The sequence below is a fragment of the Parathielavia appendiculata genome, assembly GCF_033297405.1.
Source record: "Parathielavia appendiculata strain CBS 731.68 unplaced genomic scaffold N657scaffold_1, whole genome shotgun sequence".
Taxonomy (NCBI): domain Eukaryota; kingdom Fungi; phylum Ascomycota; class Sordariomycetes; order Sordariales; family Chaetomiaceae; genus Parathielavia; species Parathielavia appendiculata.
In genome coordinates this window covers 186,045-202,110 of record NW_026944220.1, presented here as the reverse complement: position 1 = coordinate 202,110, position 16,066 = coordinate 186,045, and the positions used below count along the sequence as shown (strand labels likewise).

Sequence of the window (16,066 nt, the reverse complement as noted above, 5' to 3'; positions counted from 1 at the left end):
CATTTTTGCCCAAAACGTCTGGACCCCAAACTGCTCAAAGCCAAATCACTGCTTCAAAATCGAAGTCGCGGGTCGATTGCGTGATTTGCGCTAACCACATTTGACCATTTGTGGGTAGGATGATCGGAACTCGGTGCTTGTCGGCGACCACGTGCCCAAACACGTGGCATTTTCCGATTTCGGTCGTGGTGGCGAACTCCTCGAACGAGATTGTTTAGTATCTGCGCTTGATATCATGAGATTGGCTGTGCTGAACTAAGGGCTGAGAAACCACTTGAGGTCCAAACCTGGGGCGCCGTGTATATATGGAGCCCTGCGTTAGAGCGTGCGATTACGCATCCTTTTGGAAGGCATTGAAGCTCATATGCTCTGCCCATAACACGGTGTCAAATTGCTCCATTTACAGCTGTCTCAGTCAGTGCTGTATGACGGGTACCATGCATACACAGTAAGCGTCACTGGTTGTTGAGGCCGTAGAACTGACCAGAGATAACCCGTTGGAACCCCTTCTTGGCATGCTCGGTTGACCCAACTCTCCAAATAGTGGGGCGGTCAAGGCAGCGGAATGATTCTCAGTCATCAACGGCGCAGAATTGTCGCACAGGAGGGTCCAATTAGTGACAGGACTCAAGACAACTATCGCCATTTATTTGAGTTTACCACTTGCTAGTGTTGCATATGCATAAAGTCCTGTAATTCCTAGGACATTCTTGATGCTTCCACCGTCTCTTTGTCAAAGAGAACGGGCCAGCCCCCGTCAAAGTTTGCGAGCTCCGTGCCGAGCCGGAGAAGTGGATCCGGCCGGATCCGGCTCCGGGTTGACTGCCGCGGCCCGTCCGAAGGGCAATGTGCCGGTACTACATTCGCATGGTAGCGCATATCCGGCTGCGTCATGGGGCCATGGGCCGGCGGACCCGGCCGACCCTGAGCCGGCAGCGGCTTTTGCGCCGCAAGTTGAGCCAATGGTTTGAAGTCGCCACATCTGCATGAGTCAGTTTTTGACGTGCGAATGATGGCTCCCAACTTGACGTCGACACCTACCCAGAGCTTGGAACCGGACATCAGATGGGCGTCCACGCTGAGTTTGACCTAGCTTGGTGATGCCCTTCAAGCCCGATGATGGCATCTATAATTATGGCCTTCAAAATTACGAACAAAGAAGGAGGGACTGGTTATTGCGGTATCTGACATCTGACTCTAGCACGGGGCCAATGCCCTTCACCCTGCGAAGAGCGGGGCAGTTGCATGCAGGTTCCCCAGATCCGATTTCTGAGCCGGATAGATGGACCGAAACCTGGGGGCAGTTCTGCTGGAAGGAGTTTCATCAGTCGACAGGAATACAATCCAGCTCTGGTTTGTCCGTTAGCGTGGTACAGCTTGAGGCACCAGGCATGAATGAGGTAAACGAAAAAAAATTAAGGAACGTATGCAAACAAGAAAGAGAAAACAATAACGGAATGTAAAGTCATTTTTCAGGGAAATAGAAAAAAAAAACGAAGAGAAGAGGAAAGCGAGAGATACAATGGAAGAGGAAGAAGAGAGAAAGAAAAGAAGGTCAAAGCGAAAGAAGACGAGGGATAATGCCAGTTGTAAGTTCCGTGCTAACAAGCAGGCCAAGGCTGAAATGTAATCGGACGTTTTTTAGCGTATGCGCTTCAGAGAGCTTGGCATTCCACATGGAGAGTGTGGAGCCGCTTATAAGCGTAAACTCGAGAAGCAATCACGCCAGGATCCAGACTGGAGAATCAAGACCATCCTCTAGAACTGCGTGAATTGTGCGTTGTAAGAGAAGCTGAATAATCGCTGAATTCGCAACCAAAGACAGGCGAGTTCGCCATCGATGGCCTTCTACGACGCCTTCAGCCCCTGTATATGAGGGCAGTCGCCCCTTCCTCTTATCTCGTCCTGTTTGCCATCCATGACTGCGGATTTCATCGAATTCCCACAGTACATACTTATCACCATTCTTGCATCGTCTTGTTCCCGCATGTTGCCTATGAATCAACAGCTCCAGATTGGCCCCATTTCCAGTTGAGCAAACAGCAACCGACACCCGCATCGGCCACTTCAGCCTATTTCCCGGCGCGGCATCCATTTGAGCTCCGAACTTTCCCAACTCGGAAGCCGTTTAATCTATACGCCCTGTGCCACGCTTGACTGACATCGCCAGTCACCCACGTCGCACGCAGGTTTCTGTCACCTTCGGCACCGGCCACCCGAGGGTGTACGGCACCTCCCCTCCCCTTTCTGGATTTTGCTGGCTTGGTTACAGCTCACGCTGCATAACATGGCACCCTTCAACAGCCGCTGGGCGGTTGCCCGGCCGTCTGAGACGGTTTCAACCTCCTTCCTGCTGGCCAACCTTCACTGTCCCACCTGCGTCTCGACTATAAAAAGTGTCCTCCACGAGTCCTGCGGTGACCTCGTCAAGTGGGTCTCGCCCAACGTGGTCACTTCGGTGGTAACCGTTGAGCATTCCCCCGAAGCGTCTTTTCAGCAGATGCGCAGCGCACTCGAGGAGAGCGGCTTTGAAGTATGCGCTATATCGACATCGGCCAGTAACGCCATTGATTTGGACCTGGACCTGGAAGCCGGTGAAAGCCCGCCGAACGGCCAGAGCAGCAGCAGCAACACCAACGGTGTCATGGAGAACCCGATGTCGGCACTCAGCCGCTGGTTTATGCCCTCAGCGTCACAGGCATCCCCATCCCAGAAAACCAAAGCCCACCTCGAAAACTGCGAACACTGCCGCACAACCATGGGCACTGCTCCCGATGAGAAGCGCGCTCTGGAGGCCGTCTCCCGTCACGCCAACCCGACATTGGCCAAAGCCACCGATTCGAGTTCACACGCGAGCACACTCTCCACCTCATTCATTGCCATTGAGAGTGATGAGGATGCTTTTGCCCAGCCTCTCTGGAGAGCTAGCCTTGCCGTCAGCGGTATGACATGCGCTGCTTGCGCCAACATGATCACCGAGGGGCTGAAACAGCACGATTGGGTCTCGGACGTGGTTGTCAACCTCCTCGGCAACAGCGCTACCGTGGACTTGAAGGACAAGGAGAAGGTCGACGAGCTGGTCCCGGCCATCGAGGATCTTGGGTACGAGGCAACTCTGGACTCCCTCACGGACCTCAAACAGGGCAAGCCTAAGGGACCGGTTGGCTCGGACACCTGGCGGGCAACCCTCGCCATTGGAGGCATGACGTGCGCCTCTTGCGCCAACGGCATCACCAGGGAGATCAGGAAAAGGGATTGGGTCAAGGACATCACTGTTAACCTTCTCACCAACAGCGCCACAGTCGACTTCCAGGGCCGGGACAACGCCGACAAGGTTGCGGAAGCCATTCAAGACCTAGGGTATGACGCCGCCCTAGACGGGGTAGTCAGCCTGGCCCAAGAAGCCGCCGAAGACCACGAGCGGACAGTTGAGATTCGGATCGAGGGCTTCTACTGTGAACACTGCCCGGACCGCGTCACGAAGAGTCTGGCGGGATTCAGGCGGCAACTGGAGGTCATCACGCAGCCCACCCGCCAACGGCCCATCATGAAGATCTCGTACGTACCCGACGCGCCATCCTTCACCATCCGGCAGATCCTAGCAGCCATCGAGGCCAGCGATCCGGGCTTCACTGCCACCATCTACCACCCGCCAAGCCTGGAAGAGCGCTCCAAGCAAATCCAGCGCAGACATCGGATTCAGATTCTATGGCGCGTCATCTTCACCGGCCTGGTCTGTATCCCCTCCTTCGTCATCGGCATCGTCTATATGTCGCTCCTCCCGGACACCAACCACACTAAGCATTACATGATGACCCCCTGGACGTCCGGCATTAGCCGCGCGCAGATCGCCCTCTTTATCATGGCGACGCCAGTCTACTTTTTCGCAGCTGACTTGTTCCACCGCCGTGCCATTAAGGAGGTACGGACGCTGTGGCGCCGTGGCAGTAGGGTGCCGATTCTGCAGCGATTTTATCGCTTCGGCAGCATGAACACGCTCATGTCGCTCGGCACCACCATTGCCTACATCTCGTCGGTCAGTCAGATGATTGCTGCCGCCGCCCATCAGGCCGAGGAGACCAACGACTCCAATTTCTATTTTGATTCGGTGGTGTTCCTGACGTTCTTCTTGCTGCTGGGGCGCTTGATTGAGAGTTACAGCAAGTCGAGGACCGGGGACGCCGTTGAGATGCTGGGCAAGCTGCGGCCGACGACGGCGATCCTCGTCGAGGGCTACGGGACCGAGAAGGAGGAAGATGTCGTCGTCAAGGCGGATCTGCTTGACTTTGGCGATGTGGTGCGTGTCACGCATGGCGCCTCACCCCCGGCTGACGGCACGGTCGTCAGGGGCGAGAGCAACTTTGACGAGTCCAGCCTGACGGGTGAATCGCGGCTCGTAAACAAGGCGCCTGGAGATGAGGTTTTCTCTGGGACGGTTAACAAGGACGCTTCGCTCTTGGTGTGCATCACTGGCGCGCCGGGCTCGTCGCTTCTGGACCAGATCGTCAATGTCGTCCGCGAGGGCCAGACGAAGCGTGCGCCCATCGAGCAGGTTGCGGATCTCCTTACGTCGTACTTTGTGCCGGTCGTCACCTTCATCGCCGTTCTCACCTGGATCATTTGGCTTTCTCTCGGACTCGGGGGCCACATCCCACCACACTACCTGGACGTCACCTCTGGCGGCTGGGTCGCGTTCTCGCTGCAGTTCGCCATCTCGGTCTTCGTCGTGGCCTGCCCGTGTGGTCTGGCGCTCGCAGCACCGACAGCCATCTTCGTGGGGAGCGGCCTCGCAGCAAAGCACGGCATCCTGGCCAAGGGCGGCGGCGAAGCCTTCGAGAAGGCCAGCAGGATTGACTGCGTCGTGTTCGACAAGACCGGCACCCTCACCGTGGGCGGCGAGCCAAGCATCACCGACTCAGAAATCTACCCCGAAGATCCCACTCAAAAAGACGCGATCCTCGCCGCGCTGAAAGCGGTCGAGGAAAACAGCAGCCACCCGATTGCCAAAGCCATCGTCTCCTTCTGCGCTACCCACGCTGCCTCAAAAGCCACCATCTCCAACCTGCAAGAAATTCCCGGCAAGGGCATGAGAGCCACCCACTACGGCAATACCCCCTCAACCTCCTTCGACCTCGCCGTCGGCAATGAGTCCCTCATGTCAGACCTCTCCGTCACCATCCCCGCCCCCACAACAGCGACCCTCCAACGCTGGAAATCCGAAGCCAAATCCGTCGCCCTCGTCGCCACCAAATCCTCCTCCACCGCCACCTCGTCTTCCTCGTCTGAGTCTACTACAGAGTCTGAATGGTCCCTCTCCGCAATCGTATCCATCTCCGACCCGATCCGCCCGGAAGCGCCCCGCATCATCCGCGCCCTCCACTCCCGCGGCACTGCCGTCTGGATGCTCTCGGGCGACAACCCTACCACCGCGGCCGCCGTCGCGCAGCAGCTGGGGATTCCGCCGGAGCAGGTCATCGCCGGGGTGCTGCCGACGGGCAAGGCGGATAAGATTCGGTATCTGCAGTCAACCCTCCGCGCCGGCATTGGCGGTAGCAGTACTATTGCTAGTGAGAAGAAGAACAGAGAGGAGAGCAGTACCAAGCGGGCGATGGTGGCCATGGTCGGGGACGGCATCAACGATTCGCCTGCGCTTGCGACGGCGGATGTCGGGGTGGCGATTGGATCCGGCGCCGACGTGGCGATCAGCAGCGCGGATTTTGTGCTGGTCAAGAGTGACTTGAGGGCGGTGGTCGATCTGTTGGATTTGAGTAAGGTCGTGTTTCGGCGCATCAAGTTCAATTTTGCGTGGGCCGTCGTGTATAACTGTCTGGCGCTGCCGGTCGCGGCAGGCGCGTTTTACCCCATTGTGAGCAACGGGCAGCATGTCAGGTTGGATCCGGTCTGGGCGAGCTTGGCGATGGCGTTGAGCAGTATTAGTGTGGTGCTGAGCTCGCTGGCTTTGAGGGCCAGGTTTGGGTGGGTTGGGTATCGGGAGAGGAGAATTGAGTGAGGTGCTTTTTTCCTATCTTCATCCTGGGTACCATACCTTATGTTTATTAGGGAGGGAGAGCGGAAAGGGTTGGGTTAGACTGAGCGCAATTGTTTGCATAGCTGGTATTGATACCCATCGTTTGCTTCTACAGGCTGGATTCTCGAGTCGGTCATTCCTATCAACTGTCCATTGAGATGTGTTACTGTCCGAACGGTTGCTGCCTTGACCGTCGCCACGCCACTTTCCAGAGCTTGAGAGTCTCGGTCCTCAAGTTCCGCCTCACACTGTCTGTCTGTCAAAAGAAGAAAGGGACAACACCAAAAGTAAGGTGGTTACGGCACTCCCCAACAAGCGATGGGCATGCTTCTCGTAGAAACTAACCCTATTCACATGCAGCCTTCGTCTCCTCATCTTTCCAGTTGCGCATTGGCATACATCTGTACTTTTGAAAGCAAGATCTGAGCGAGAGTTGGGACTCGGATTCATCCGAGTTCATCGGGCGGTACTGTGCAATAATGTTCCCAGTGCCTTGCATGGGAACACCAGAACACGTCACCCAGCCACTCGTGAAGGCAGATCCACACTCAAGTCGGCCTGACCTAGCTGGTTATCGAGCGCATGACCCCGTCGAAACAAACCTCATCAATAAAGTTCAACGCAAATCAATTCAAACCAGCCCTCCCCTCAATCAAATTGGAGCTCTGATTTGATTTGATGACTTCGAGCCTTCAGGTTACAACCCGGGGGTAGCAGACCTTAGGTAGTCCGCCTCCTTTGCTCACCCGGTCAGTTCCCGGTCTTGCGACACGCCAACTACTCCGCCGGCAGGCAATATCTTCAGGGGCCGAGGGAGCGGTCAGGAAGACATGGAAAAGGTCCTTCTAAAGGTACTTAACAAGTGAGATTTCGCACGCCGTTCACCCTGATTGTGAGATGTCATGTGATTCATCCACTACTTCCTCAATCTTTCTCTTGCCTTATGAGGTGACAAAAGGGTCCATGTCTATACACGAACCTGTTTTCAGTGCCGGGCCTAGTATGACAATCTCTGAGCGTCAATCCATGCAAATCGGGTCCTCGAAGTGACGGGTCTCGGGTACTTACCTACCTACCTACCTAGGTACCCTAGGCAAGCAACGGGTTGCCAGACGCAAGAATCAACCGCACCTGACATCTGCCTAGCTGTTCAAACATACAGAGAGCCTTGCAGAGCTTGCGGGATAAGCAGACACAAGACCAGGCCCTAGGAGGAGGAGGAGGTCCAACCCTTGCGTTGTCCAATTGGGCCCTTGATGGCAGTTATCTAATCAGTCCCCGGTCTCAAAGACCTCATCTCATGGACACCAGGTAGGTAGCCAAACTGGATGCTCACAGTCTGGTCTAAGAGGGAAGCGGGTTACAACGAGCCTGCGGAACGCGCAGGAATGCGGTCGGAGAGAGCAGCCTTGGCGAGAGCTGGTAGAGCTCATTGGCTCGGCCGTTGGCTGAACCAGCTATCACAACTTTCTCGCGGGACAACCCGAATCCCGTGCTGACAGTGTGCTCTATGTTGAAGGGCGGGGTGTTGCGCCCAAGAACAAGCCTGATTAGTTCTGTTGAGACGCTTGAATCCTTTGAAACGTTGCGATGCAACTTCAACCGCAATTAATACACTTTGGCTGGCTTGGCTGCCTACCTTAAGATACCGGGGTGAGTGACTGAGAGGGTGAAGGAAACTGCATGACCCATGATGGAGGGAGCACTTGTATGATCAGGTAGGAATTGGTTACCATACGGCATGACTCGCTCTGTGCAGCTAGTCATTAAAGGAACATGAATGTAAATGACATACAGATGGGAGTATATAAGGTAGTTATGCTTCTGAATTCGTACCTCGATGTGTCTCAGGCTCCCGCTCTTGCCGGACCAGACAACCCCAATACCTCCTACACTGCCTTGTATCAACTCGAAGTTACCAGACAGCTGGCTGCAACCAGACGATGATGTTATTCACAACCGTCATCCTCGGAATCGCCGGCTTCTGCCAGGCCGACATCCGCTGGAGCGGGGACGCCATCTCCGTTCCTGGCCGCATCAAGAATCCGGAGGCCTTCGCGGCAGCCCACCACGGCGCCTTGGGTTCATCGTCGTCTCCGGCCAAAGCAGCTCTCAAAAGCGGCAGTGGCTCCCCTGCCGACCCCCTCCAGGGCCGTGACCTGGACTTGTTTGAGAGGCAAACCTGTCCCCCGACCCATCCATGTGAGTTTGCGAAACGATGCCTTTCAGTCTGCTTCAGACTTGCCTTTCCACCATAAGTGAAAGCTGACCAGCATTAACTAGTCCCGTGTCAAGGAAGATGCTGTCCCATTGCCGCTCCCATTTGCGTACGTATAGCCCGCAGTTTTCAATGCCAACAATTAACAAACAAACAACAAGAACAAGAACGTTGACAGGGAGCTGCCTGGCCTTATAGTGTATCGCCGTCAACGGAGGTTGCTGCACCTCGGCCAAGCCCGTGTGCCAACCGCACGGCTGCTGCGCGACAGGCACGACCGAGTGCCCCAACGACACGCGCACCTGCCGGAAGCCGGGCGAGACGTGCTGCGGCGACGGGACCACGTGCTCGTCCAGCCACCCCGTCTGTGTCCCCGGCGGCGGCTGCTGTCCGGCAGGCACGACCGGGTGCGGCCCCATTGACCCGCTCGGGTGCAAGGAGCTGGACGAACAGTGCTGCGGCGCCGGGAGGGTGTGTCCCGTCTACGAGACGTGCTGCGGCACGGGGGCCTGCTGCGACCCGACCAAGCCCGAGACCAGCAGCCAGTGCTGTCCGGGATCGTCGGCTGATAAGGATACGTGCTGTGGCGAGTACGAAGTCTGCTGTGACGGGTGGTGTAAGTTGCGCTTCCTCTTCAAAAGCCAAGGAATACATCTTGGATGCCGCGCCGCTGACTACAGTACCTCGCGATCCGTCTTGCAGGCTGTCCGGAGGCATCGACATGTAGTACTACCCCTGGGTATTGCAATGTTCCCGTTCTCGAATTCGGATACACACCCAACCACATCATCTCCGACGTAAGTCTTGTCTGCGTGTTGATTCGAGTTGGGTGGTCATGAAGCGAAATCACTAACATGATATCCGCCATCTAGCTGGTCGAGAACACTTGTCTCGGTAAGGCCTTTGGCAATGTTGAACCTTAACCGTAGCCACCTACTAAGTGATCAAACAGGAATAAGACGCCAGATGGCGTTGGGACGTCCCGAGACAACGCCGAATCAGCAAATCCTGACCTATTACGGACCCAACTCTCCCAACCGGGAACTATCCGACTGCAGGAGATCGCGTGGATGCTGCACAGGTAACCTACCAATTAAACCCCCAAGGCTCCGATACCTGATGAGATATGCTGACCGTTGGTTCTTTCGAGAACTTCCATAGGCCGGACAGTCCCTGCAGGTGAGCCCGGGGCGGGTGACAACGCAACCTGCGACGAGTACCCGTTCAACTCGGCCGTCGAGGGCGGCGCGGACGCGCACGTCGCCTGTGTGAGTGAACACGCCAACGGCGCCGGGGGCGGTCTCATTGCACGCATGGTGAACGGCAAGCACCGTGGCTTCAAGTATGCTCTGAGGGTGACGGGCATTGACTGCACGACAGTTCAGGAGTCGGACGTCCACGGATGCAACCCGTAAGTGAGGCGTTGCTTGATGCGATCGGCGATTGCTGGATAGGAATCAAGCATAGGAGGGCCGGGTCGAGAAGCCGCAGTGGATGGCTCGGGAGCCAGGTGCTGCTCGGCCTGGTCCGGAATACAGACAAGACCTCCTTCCTACCTTGGACGATCGTGCTGTCACCCCTGTGTAGGCCGTAGAGCCGTAGAGGACACGACTTCATGAGATGGGTTTCCGGGTAGATGAAGCGAGGAGGATCCGGCACCGAGTCTGGGCCCAGTTGACTGTCCTTTCCTTCATGTCCATCTCGGCGTCAGAATGGTTGGTGTGTCGGGCATTGATGCAGTCAGTGTTGTCGGTCTCGGCGGGCTTGATGAGGGAAAAAAGAGCGTCATCTCGACAGCTCGACTGACGACAGTGAGGCACCTTCGAGCCTGTGACGGGTAATCTGCGTGGCATTGTGGTCAAATACCGCTCCTTCTCGGCCAGGGTTGGGATTGCAGACAACGCCAGAGTCCTCGTCATCCAAACACCAGCCCCGGAGGAAGTGGAAGAGTTTAGCTCTTGTAAGTGCTCCAAGCAATGCCTCACAGAACAATGACAAGCGGAACAGTGGGAACAGGAATCCTCGAACGACAAGGTTGATATTGAGGGGCAAGCTCTTGGATTTTGTAGCATCGTCTCTGCCGCCGGGAACTTGTAAGCTGGGTCTAGTTCTCAGTGTCTGTCGAGCGTCTGTTCAGATGGGTTTGTTGAGGGAGATGTGCCACTTCCGCTTGAGAGATTACATACCGTTCCTTCACATGTTTGCTTGAGAGTGGTTGCTGGTGCGCTTATCCGATTGATATGAATGGAAAGGCTGCAAGAGAAAGTTAGGTTTGACAGCCAAGACGCTAGCTTGATGCTTGAAGGGCGTACTGTATGATCACAACGGTAACTTACAATACAGTAAGCTTGAAGCCCCCGGCAAGCTGGAATCGGATTCGAATCATTCCATGGCCCCAAGCTCCCAAAGATAAGGTACCGAACCAAACAAACTACAGTACCTGGTAAACAAGTAGCCTCAAGCAGGCTCGAGGCAATCCAGAGACCCTTCTATGAAATGACAATATTCTGGATCCGGTTACTGTCATTTACTCCTACCACCACAAAGCATACATTCTCTCTTTCTTTACTTTTCCGCGCACACTCTCACCCGTAAAGCAGTCGGCGCGTAACGAACAGTCGGTGGGGTCAGTCACGGCGTTGCCGCAGCAGCTGTTTTGTCTCGCCGGGAGTACAGCACGCGCACGGCGGAGCAAAGTGCAATCACAAGATGAATGCCACAGTCAAGCGCAAGTTCAATGCGCTGCTCCAGGGCATTGGGAACCGGCCCTCGACGGACGACCGCAGTCTCGCCGGTCCCGCACCCTCCTTACCTGCATCGCAACGATCCTCACCATATTCGAGGACCATGGCCAGCGACATCGACCTCCACAAGAAGCGCCGCGTCGGCGATCCGACAGCGACCCCGGCCAGACACGCAACGTTAGAAGCCCAAGGCACCTCGATGCAATCATCGCCCGCTAGCATACGCAGCGTCCGGCCGAGCACCACCATCTCCAACATCACCCTGCGAAGATGGACTCCGGGCGCCGCCAGCCCCGCGCCAGACGCAAGGGAAGGACAGCCGCCGCCGCCCAAGTACTGCCCGGCCGACCGCGACCAGCTTCTGCGACGTCTGACCACCTTTCAGGAGCTGACCGACTGGACGCCCAAGCCGGACCGCGTCAGCGAGGTTGAGTGGGCGAAGCGCGGCTGGGTGCGCCACGGCAAGGAGCGTGTTAAGTGCACGCTCTGCGCGGCCGAGCTGGTGGTCAACGTGAACCGGAGGGAGGTGGACGGCAAGGAGTTTGCGGTGCTGATCGCGTCCGAGATCGCCGAGTCGGTGGTGAACAAGTATGTCGAGCTGATCGTCGAGGCGCATGCCGAGGACTGTCTGTGGAGGAGGAAAGGGTGTGACGGTAGGTTCCCGTTCCAGCCGTGTCTCTACCATTTTACTTTCTTTTCTAACAACCCACATCCAGACTCCCTCCTGCGCCTCCCGCTTCCCAACCCTAAACTGGCCCTCCAAGGCCTGCGCCAACGCTACGACGAACTCTGCGACCGCGCCGCCTTCCTGCCCTACGAATCCACTCTGCGCCTTCCCCCGACCCTCAACCTCGACAAAGTCATCACTTACCTCCCACCAACTTTCTTTATCGACCCCCCGCCCCGCAACAACAATAACAACAACAACAACACAACCACCAACCCCAATTCCAACCCCACGTCCACAATCGAGGCACCGACAACAACAACAACAACAACAACAACAACAACAACAACAACAACAATAACAGCAACAGCAACACCACCAAGCATCAACCGCCCCGCCCTGGCCCTGGCCCTCTTCGGCTGGCAATCATTGACGCACCCGACCCTGCACACGCCAATCCCCAACAGCGCCTCCTGCCACACCTGCCTGCGCCGCCTGGGCCTGTGGATGTTCAGACCGCGCTCGGAGCCGCCGCCGTCGTCGTCGTCGAACAGCCCCAATGCAGCAGCGCCGCTGATGGATCACCTTGATCCGCTGCGCGAGCACCGCTTCTTTTGCCCGTGGAAGAACCCTGCCGCGCAGCGAAATCCTGGCGGCAAGGTACTATCACTGGGGACGGTAGGAGGAGGAGGAGGACGAGGAAAGGGAGAAAGGGAGAGGGAGGAGATGGCAGCGTGGGAGGTGTTGGTTACCGGCTTGAGGAACGAGGCGTTTATTCGGGAGAAGATCACTGGTCCTGGTAGTAAGAATGATAATACTACGGGTAGTGGCGGTGGGAAGAAGATGGGGATGATGGGGCATGGGAGGAGCAAGAGTAGTGTTCCTGCGTCTGTTGCGTATGGGGCAATCGTCGGCGGTGGTGGTGGTGGTGGCGGGGATGGGGATGGGCAAGGCCCACCAAAGACGCCTGAGCGGCCGATGACTGTGGCCGGGCAGCCGGGAGTACTAGTGGCAGATGACGACGGGGATAGGGAGGAGCATGAAGAGGCCGATGATGAGGAGGCGAGGAAGAAGAAGGATATGGATATGATGTCGCGGCTAAGGAGGGTTAAGAGCCTGTTTAATACCAAGAAGGCTGGGGGAAGGTTGCGGCGCTTGGGCGGGAGTAGGCCGGGGACGTCGCATTCTAATGTTTCGGGAGAGTAGAGGGTGTTGGCTGACATGGCATTCTGCTTGGAGAATGGATGTGTTGAGGGGAGTAATGGTTTGGCGGCTGTTCATGGTCCACTACTGGCATGGGCAGCATCAGGTAAGCATTGTACGAACAAGGTAGAGATAGTGTCAAGGCTCAGAGCAACAACATGAGGATGCAAATTGGCATCTCCCACTCAGCCTTGCGTGCGACTCCGATACCCCAGAGCTCTTTTCCTTGTTGTTGGTGTTGCGCGCTGGACCACATACAAACAACCTGCTGCTGGCTTACAGATTATCTGACTTTGGAACACGTAGCTCCATCGTATTGCAGTAAAAAGAGCATTTCGACTCTCGTCCAAACTTTCCTATCAGATGAATGATCTAAAAATTTCATCCCATGTTTGGGGCTGTCCGGGGATTGAACCCGGGACCTCTCGCAAGAAAACTGTCCATAATCAGGACTAAGCCCAAAGCGAGAATCATACCGCTAGACCAACAGCCCTACATTGTTTATGTGCGATATCGGAGTTCATAGGCTTATTCGAGGTAAAAGACCGGTAAACTGATATTCAAGGCGGAAATAGTTATGTCTTTATCTGAAGTTGTTTAATATTGTTTGTGAATACAGAACTGCCTAGGAAGGGAAGGGTTGGGTAGTGTATAAGTATAGAGTAGTAAGCTTTCAAATTATCTTGGGTTCCAAAGTAATTAATAAGGCCTAGTTTAGCTAAAGATTACTGGGAGTAGAAGATTGACGTTACTATAAGACTTTTTAGAGCTTTTATGCGATATGAAAAGAGTGTTGAATTATCTGTGACGGCACCTGCCGTCCGAGGTGCGCGCTTGCCTTGCTCGCGAGTGCCCCACCTGCGCTGGCATTTGACCTCTCCATCGCGAGAGCTCTTCCAGCTTCTCTTCCTTTTCTCCCCATCTTGCGATTAGCAGACTAGGATCGGCATTTGCAGCGCCCTGCTGCCTCGCCCCAATGCCACTTGTCTCTCACATTATTTCTAACTTATCTTACTATTTCCTATTTATTAGCTTTAGTCTCTATTTATAGAGATATGAATTAGTTGGGCTTTACTATAATAGATCTTAGTTCTATTTCTAATTTACGGTTAACTTCACGTCTTATAGTAAGCTAATGCATTGCCAGCCAACTAGTTGCTTCAATCCTCCTAGAGAGAGATAAGTTAAAAGCGAGCTTGATGTAGCCCATTTATTCCGGATGCAGGGAGACGGGGGTATTCTGCCGCGGATCTGGAATGAGTCATTGTGTTGGAGCCTTAGAGGCGCCAGGATCGCGAGACCCATGACACGTTCGTGATAATTGTAATCTTTTCTTACGAACAGAGCGCGGAATGCTCCTTGAGTGTCGAATGCTTCCAGGTCTCCTCTGAACAACAAGGGCATGTCCACCTCTAGAGTCCACTCAGATGTTACCCTGGAATCTGAAACTCTATACACAGTACAGTGTTGTAGCTAGGACATACCCCCTTGGAAGCCGGACAGATGTTTGACTGGTCCCCCACTTCTCATTCGATTAGCCTTGCACCGTGAGGCGCTCCTTGAATCCAGCTTGAATGTTTGGAATGGTTCCTGTGATCCAAAAAATAAAGCTTATTGGTTTTGAATTTGACTAATGGGAACACAGTGGATTCGGCTCAATGGTCTAGTGGTATGATTCGCGCTTCGGGTGGTAACCCACCGCCTGTAAACAGGCAAGAAGATGTGCGAGGTCTCGGGTTCGATCCCCGATTGAGCCCCAAATCCAATCTTTATGGTTTTGCCGCATCTCTTTATGCCTTCTTCTCTCTGCCATACTCGCGAGTTGTTGTGCTTCCGTGATAGCCTCATAAAGTCGTGCGGTTCTGGTAGACCATGTAGACTGCCGAAGCATTTTTTCTGGCCTACACTCTCGTTTACATCAACCCGAAGTTTGTTTATGGCCTTGTTCCACACCAGGGTGGTTATCGTCAACTGCTTGATCTGCCCTTATTATTAGGACGACTCGTTCAAGGCTCCAACAGGAAAAGCAAAACGGACCTGGGTGGGAATGACACATTATCCCTTGTGTTATCAGTGTAGCCACTGGTGAGTGGGAGAGGTGTGACACAGACCATACCAGCACGAGATGAAGAAGCATTCAGCTCATCCTTGAACTTTTAAAAAGCAATACAATATCCGGTTGCAGCTGTTTCGCTGGCAGGGCGCTGCCAGCAAACCAAGATGATTGACTTGGCATGTATAATTGCGGGCTATGAGCCTTCCTCGATACACCGCACCCTTCACGGGGAACAACTACCACGACGGGAGGCAACTCCGCCTCGCTGCCACAATACCTGGGGAAAGATCAGCTGGAGCCCTACTCGTCACCTGTAAATTAGGTCAGGTAGTCGGTATGTAGCTCAAAAGGTAATTGAAGAACGATCCCAGTTCTTCCCACTACCCGTTTGACTATCCCAACACTTTCCCACTCGACTCTTTCCACATACAGCAGGGTCCGACGCAATGATCAAGTCGGCACCAGTGGACGTCAAGGTGATCTTCTCATAATCATGTGCTATTCTATGTACAGCTACAACTACTGGTACACATAAGCTCAATTCTACAACACCGAGAATGCTACATTTGCCGCTACGCCGATGGAAAAAAAGCAGCGCTCCCTCCAGAGCCGCTCAATCCGACTAGCCCGCTCGCTCTGTGCTCCGCTCTTCCGCTAAAAACCAACAATGGGATCCTACAACACCAATACATACAGAACAACGCTGTTCCCATAATTCCAACCCTACGCTGCAAAGCTATCGAGCCCAACTGCTGCCCTCAACCCCCAATCAACCACCCAGCAAAACCCACTTCGAACGGCTCCTTCACGTCCAAAATTCACCCAACTCTGAGTGCACCGTTATGCGGGGCCCCCTCCCCCTCTCAATACTCGGCCCCGACCCAGTCCAAAACAGCACACACCACCTCGACCGCAACGACGGCACCCCTCGCTGCCATGGCCACCACGCTCTCCACCACCAACACGGCCATCCACACCGCCGCAAACGCCGCCTCGCCCATACTGCTCAGGCCGCGGAGTACCCGGGCCAGCGCGACCGCCACTGTCACGGCAGCGACGGCATTGTGCCTCGCCGCCGCTCTGTTGCTGCTGCCGTCCCTACCCCTGCCCCGGCGGTCCATCACGCTTCCGGTTCCGATTCCGTCTCCCG

At 55.1% G+C, this 16,066-nt stretch overlaps 3 protein-coding genes and 2 non-coding genes across 5 annotated transcripts; 4 read left to right on the top strand and 1 right to left on the bottom strand.

The window, feature by feature from the left end:
* Positions 1–1,789: 1,789 nt before the first annotated feature.
* Positions 1,790–6,299, top strand: N657DRAFT_584707 (ATPase, P type cation/copper-transporter). Its single transcript, XM_062789768.1, has one exon. It carries the CDS (start codon positions 2,288–2,290, stop codon positions 6,008–6,010), a length of 3,723 nt encoding a protein of 1,240 aa, XP_062651863.1. The 5' UTR covers positions 1,790–2,287; the 3' UTR covers positions 6,011–6,299.
* Positions 6,300–7,749: 1,450 nt separating this feature from the next.
* On the top strand, positions 7,750–9,760 carry N657DRAFT_2906 (uncharacterized protein). The gene is made up of 7 exons (XM_062786636.1): positions 7,750–8,230; positions 8,312–8,355; positions 8,445–8,862; positions 8,949–9,043; positions 9,119–9,140; positions 9,199–9,327; positions 9,408–9,760. Exons 1-7 carry the CDS (start codon positions 7,972–7,974, stop codon positions 9,659–9,661), a joined length of 1,221 nt encoding a protein of 406 aa, XP_062651862.1. The 5' UTR covers positions 7,750–7,971; the 3' UTR covers positions 9,662–9,760.
* Positions 9,761–10,669: 909 nt separating this feature from the next.
* On the top strand, positions 10,670–13,046 carry N657DRAFT_607091 (zf-C3HC-domain-containing protein). Its single transcript, XM_062790236.1, has 2 exons — positions 10,670–11,643; positions 11,707–13,046. Exons 1-2 carry the CDS (start codon positions 10,956–10,958, stop codon positions 12,861–12,863), a joined length of 1,845 nt encoding a protein of 614 aa, XP_062651861.1. The 5' UTR covers positions 10,670–10,955; the 3' UTR covers positions 12,864–13,046.
* A 208-nt stretch (positions 13,047–13,254) lies between these two features.
* Positions 13,255–13,353, bottom strand: N657DRAFT_t4. Its single transcript has one exon. It is a non-coding gene; the product is annotated as a tRNA-Pro (tRNA).
* Positions 13,354–14,512: 1,159 nt separating this feature from the next.
* N657DRAFT_t20 lies at positions 14,513–14,617 on the top strand. Its single transcript has one exon. It is a non-coding gene; the product is annotated as a tRNA-Pro (tRNA).
* The last annotated feature ends 1,449 nt before the right edge of the window (positions 14,618–16,066 follow it).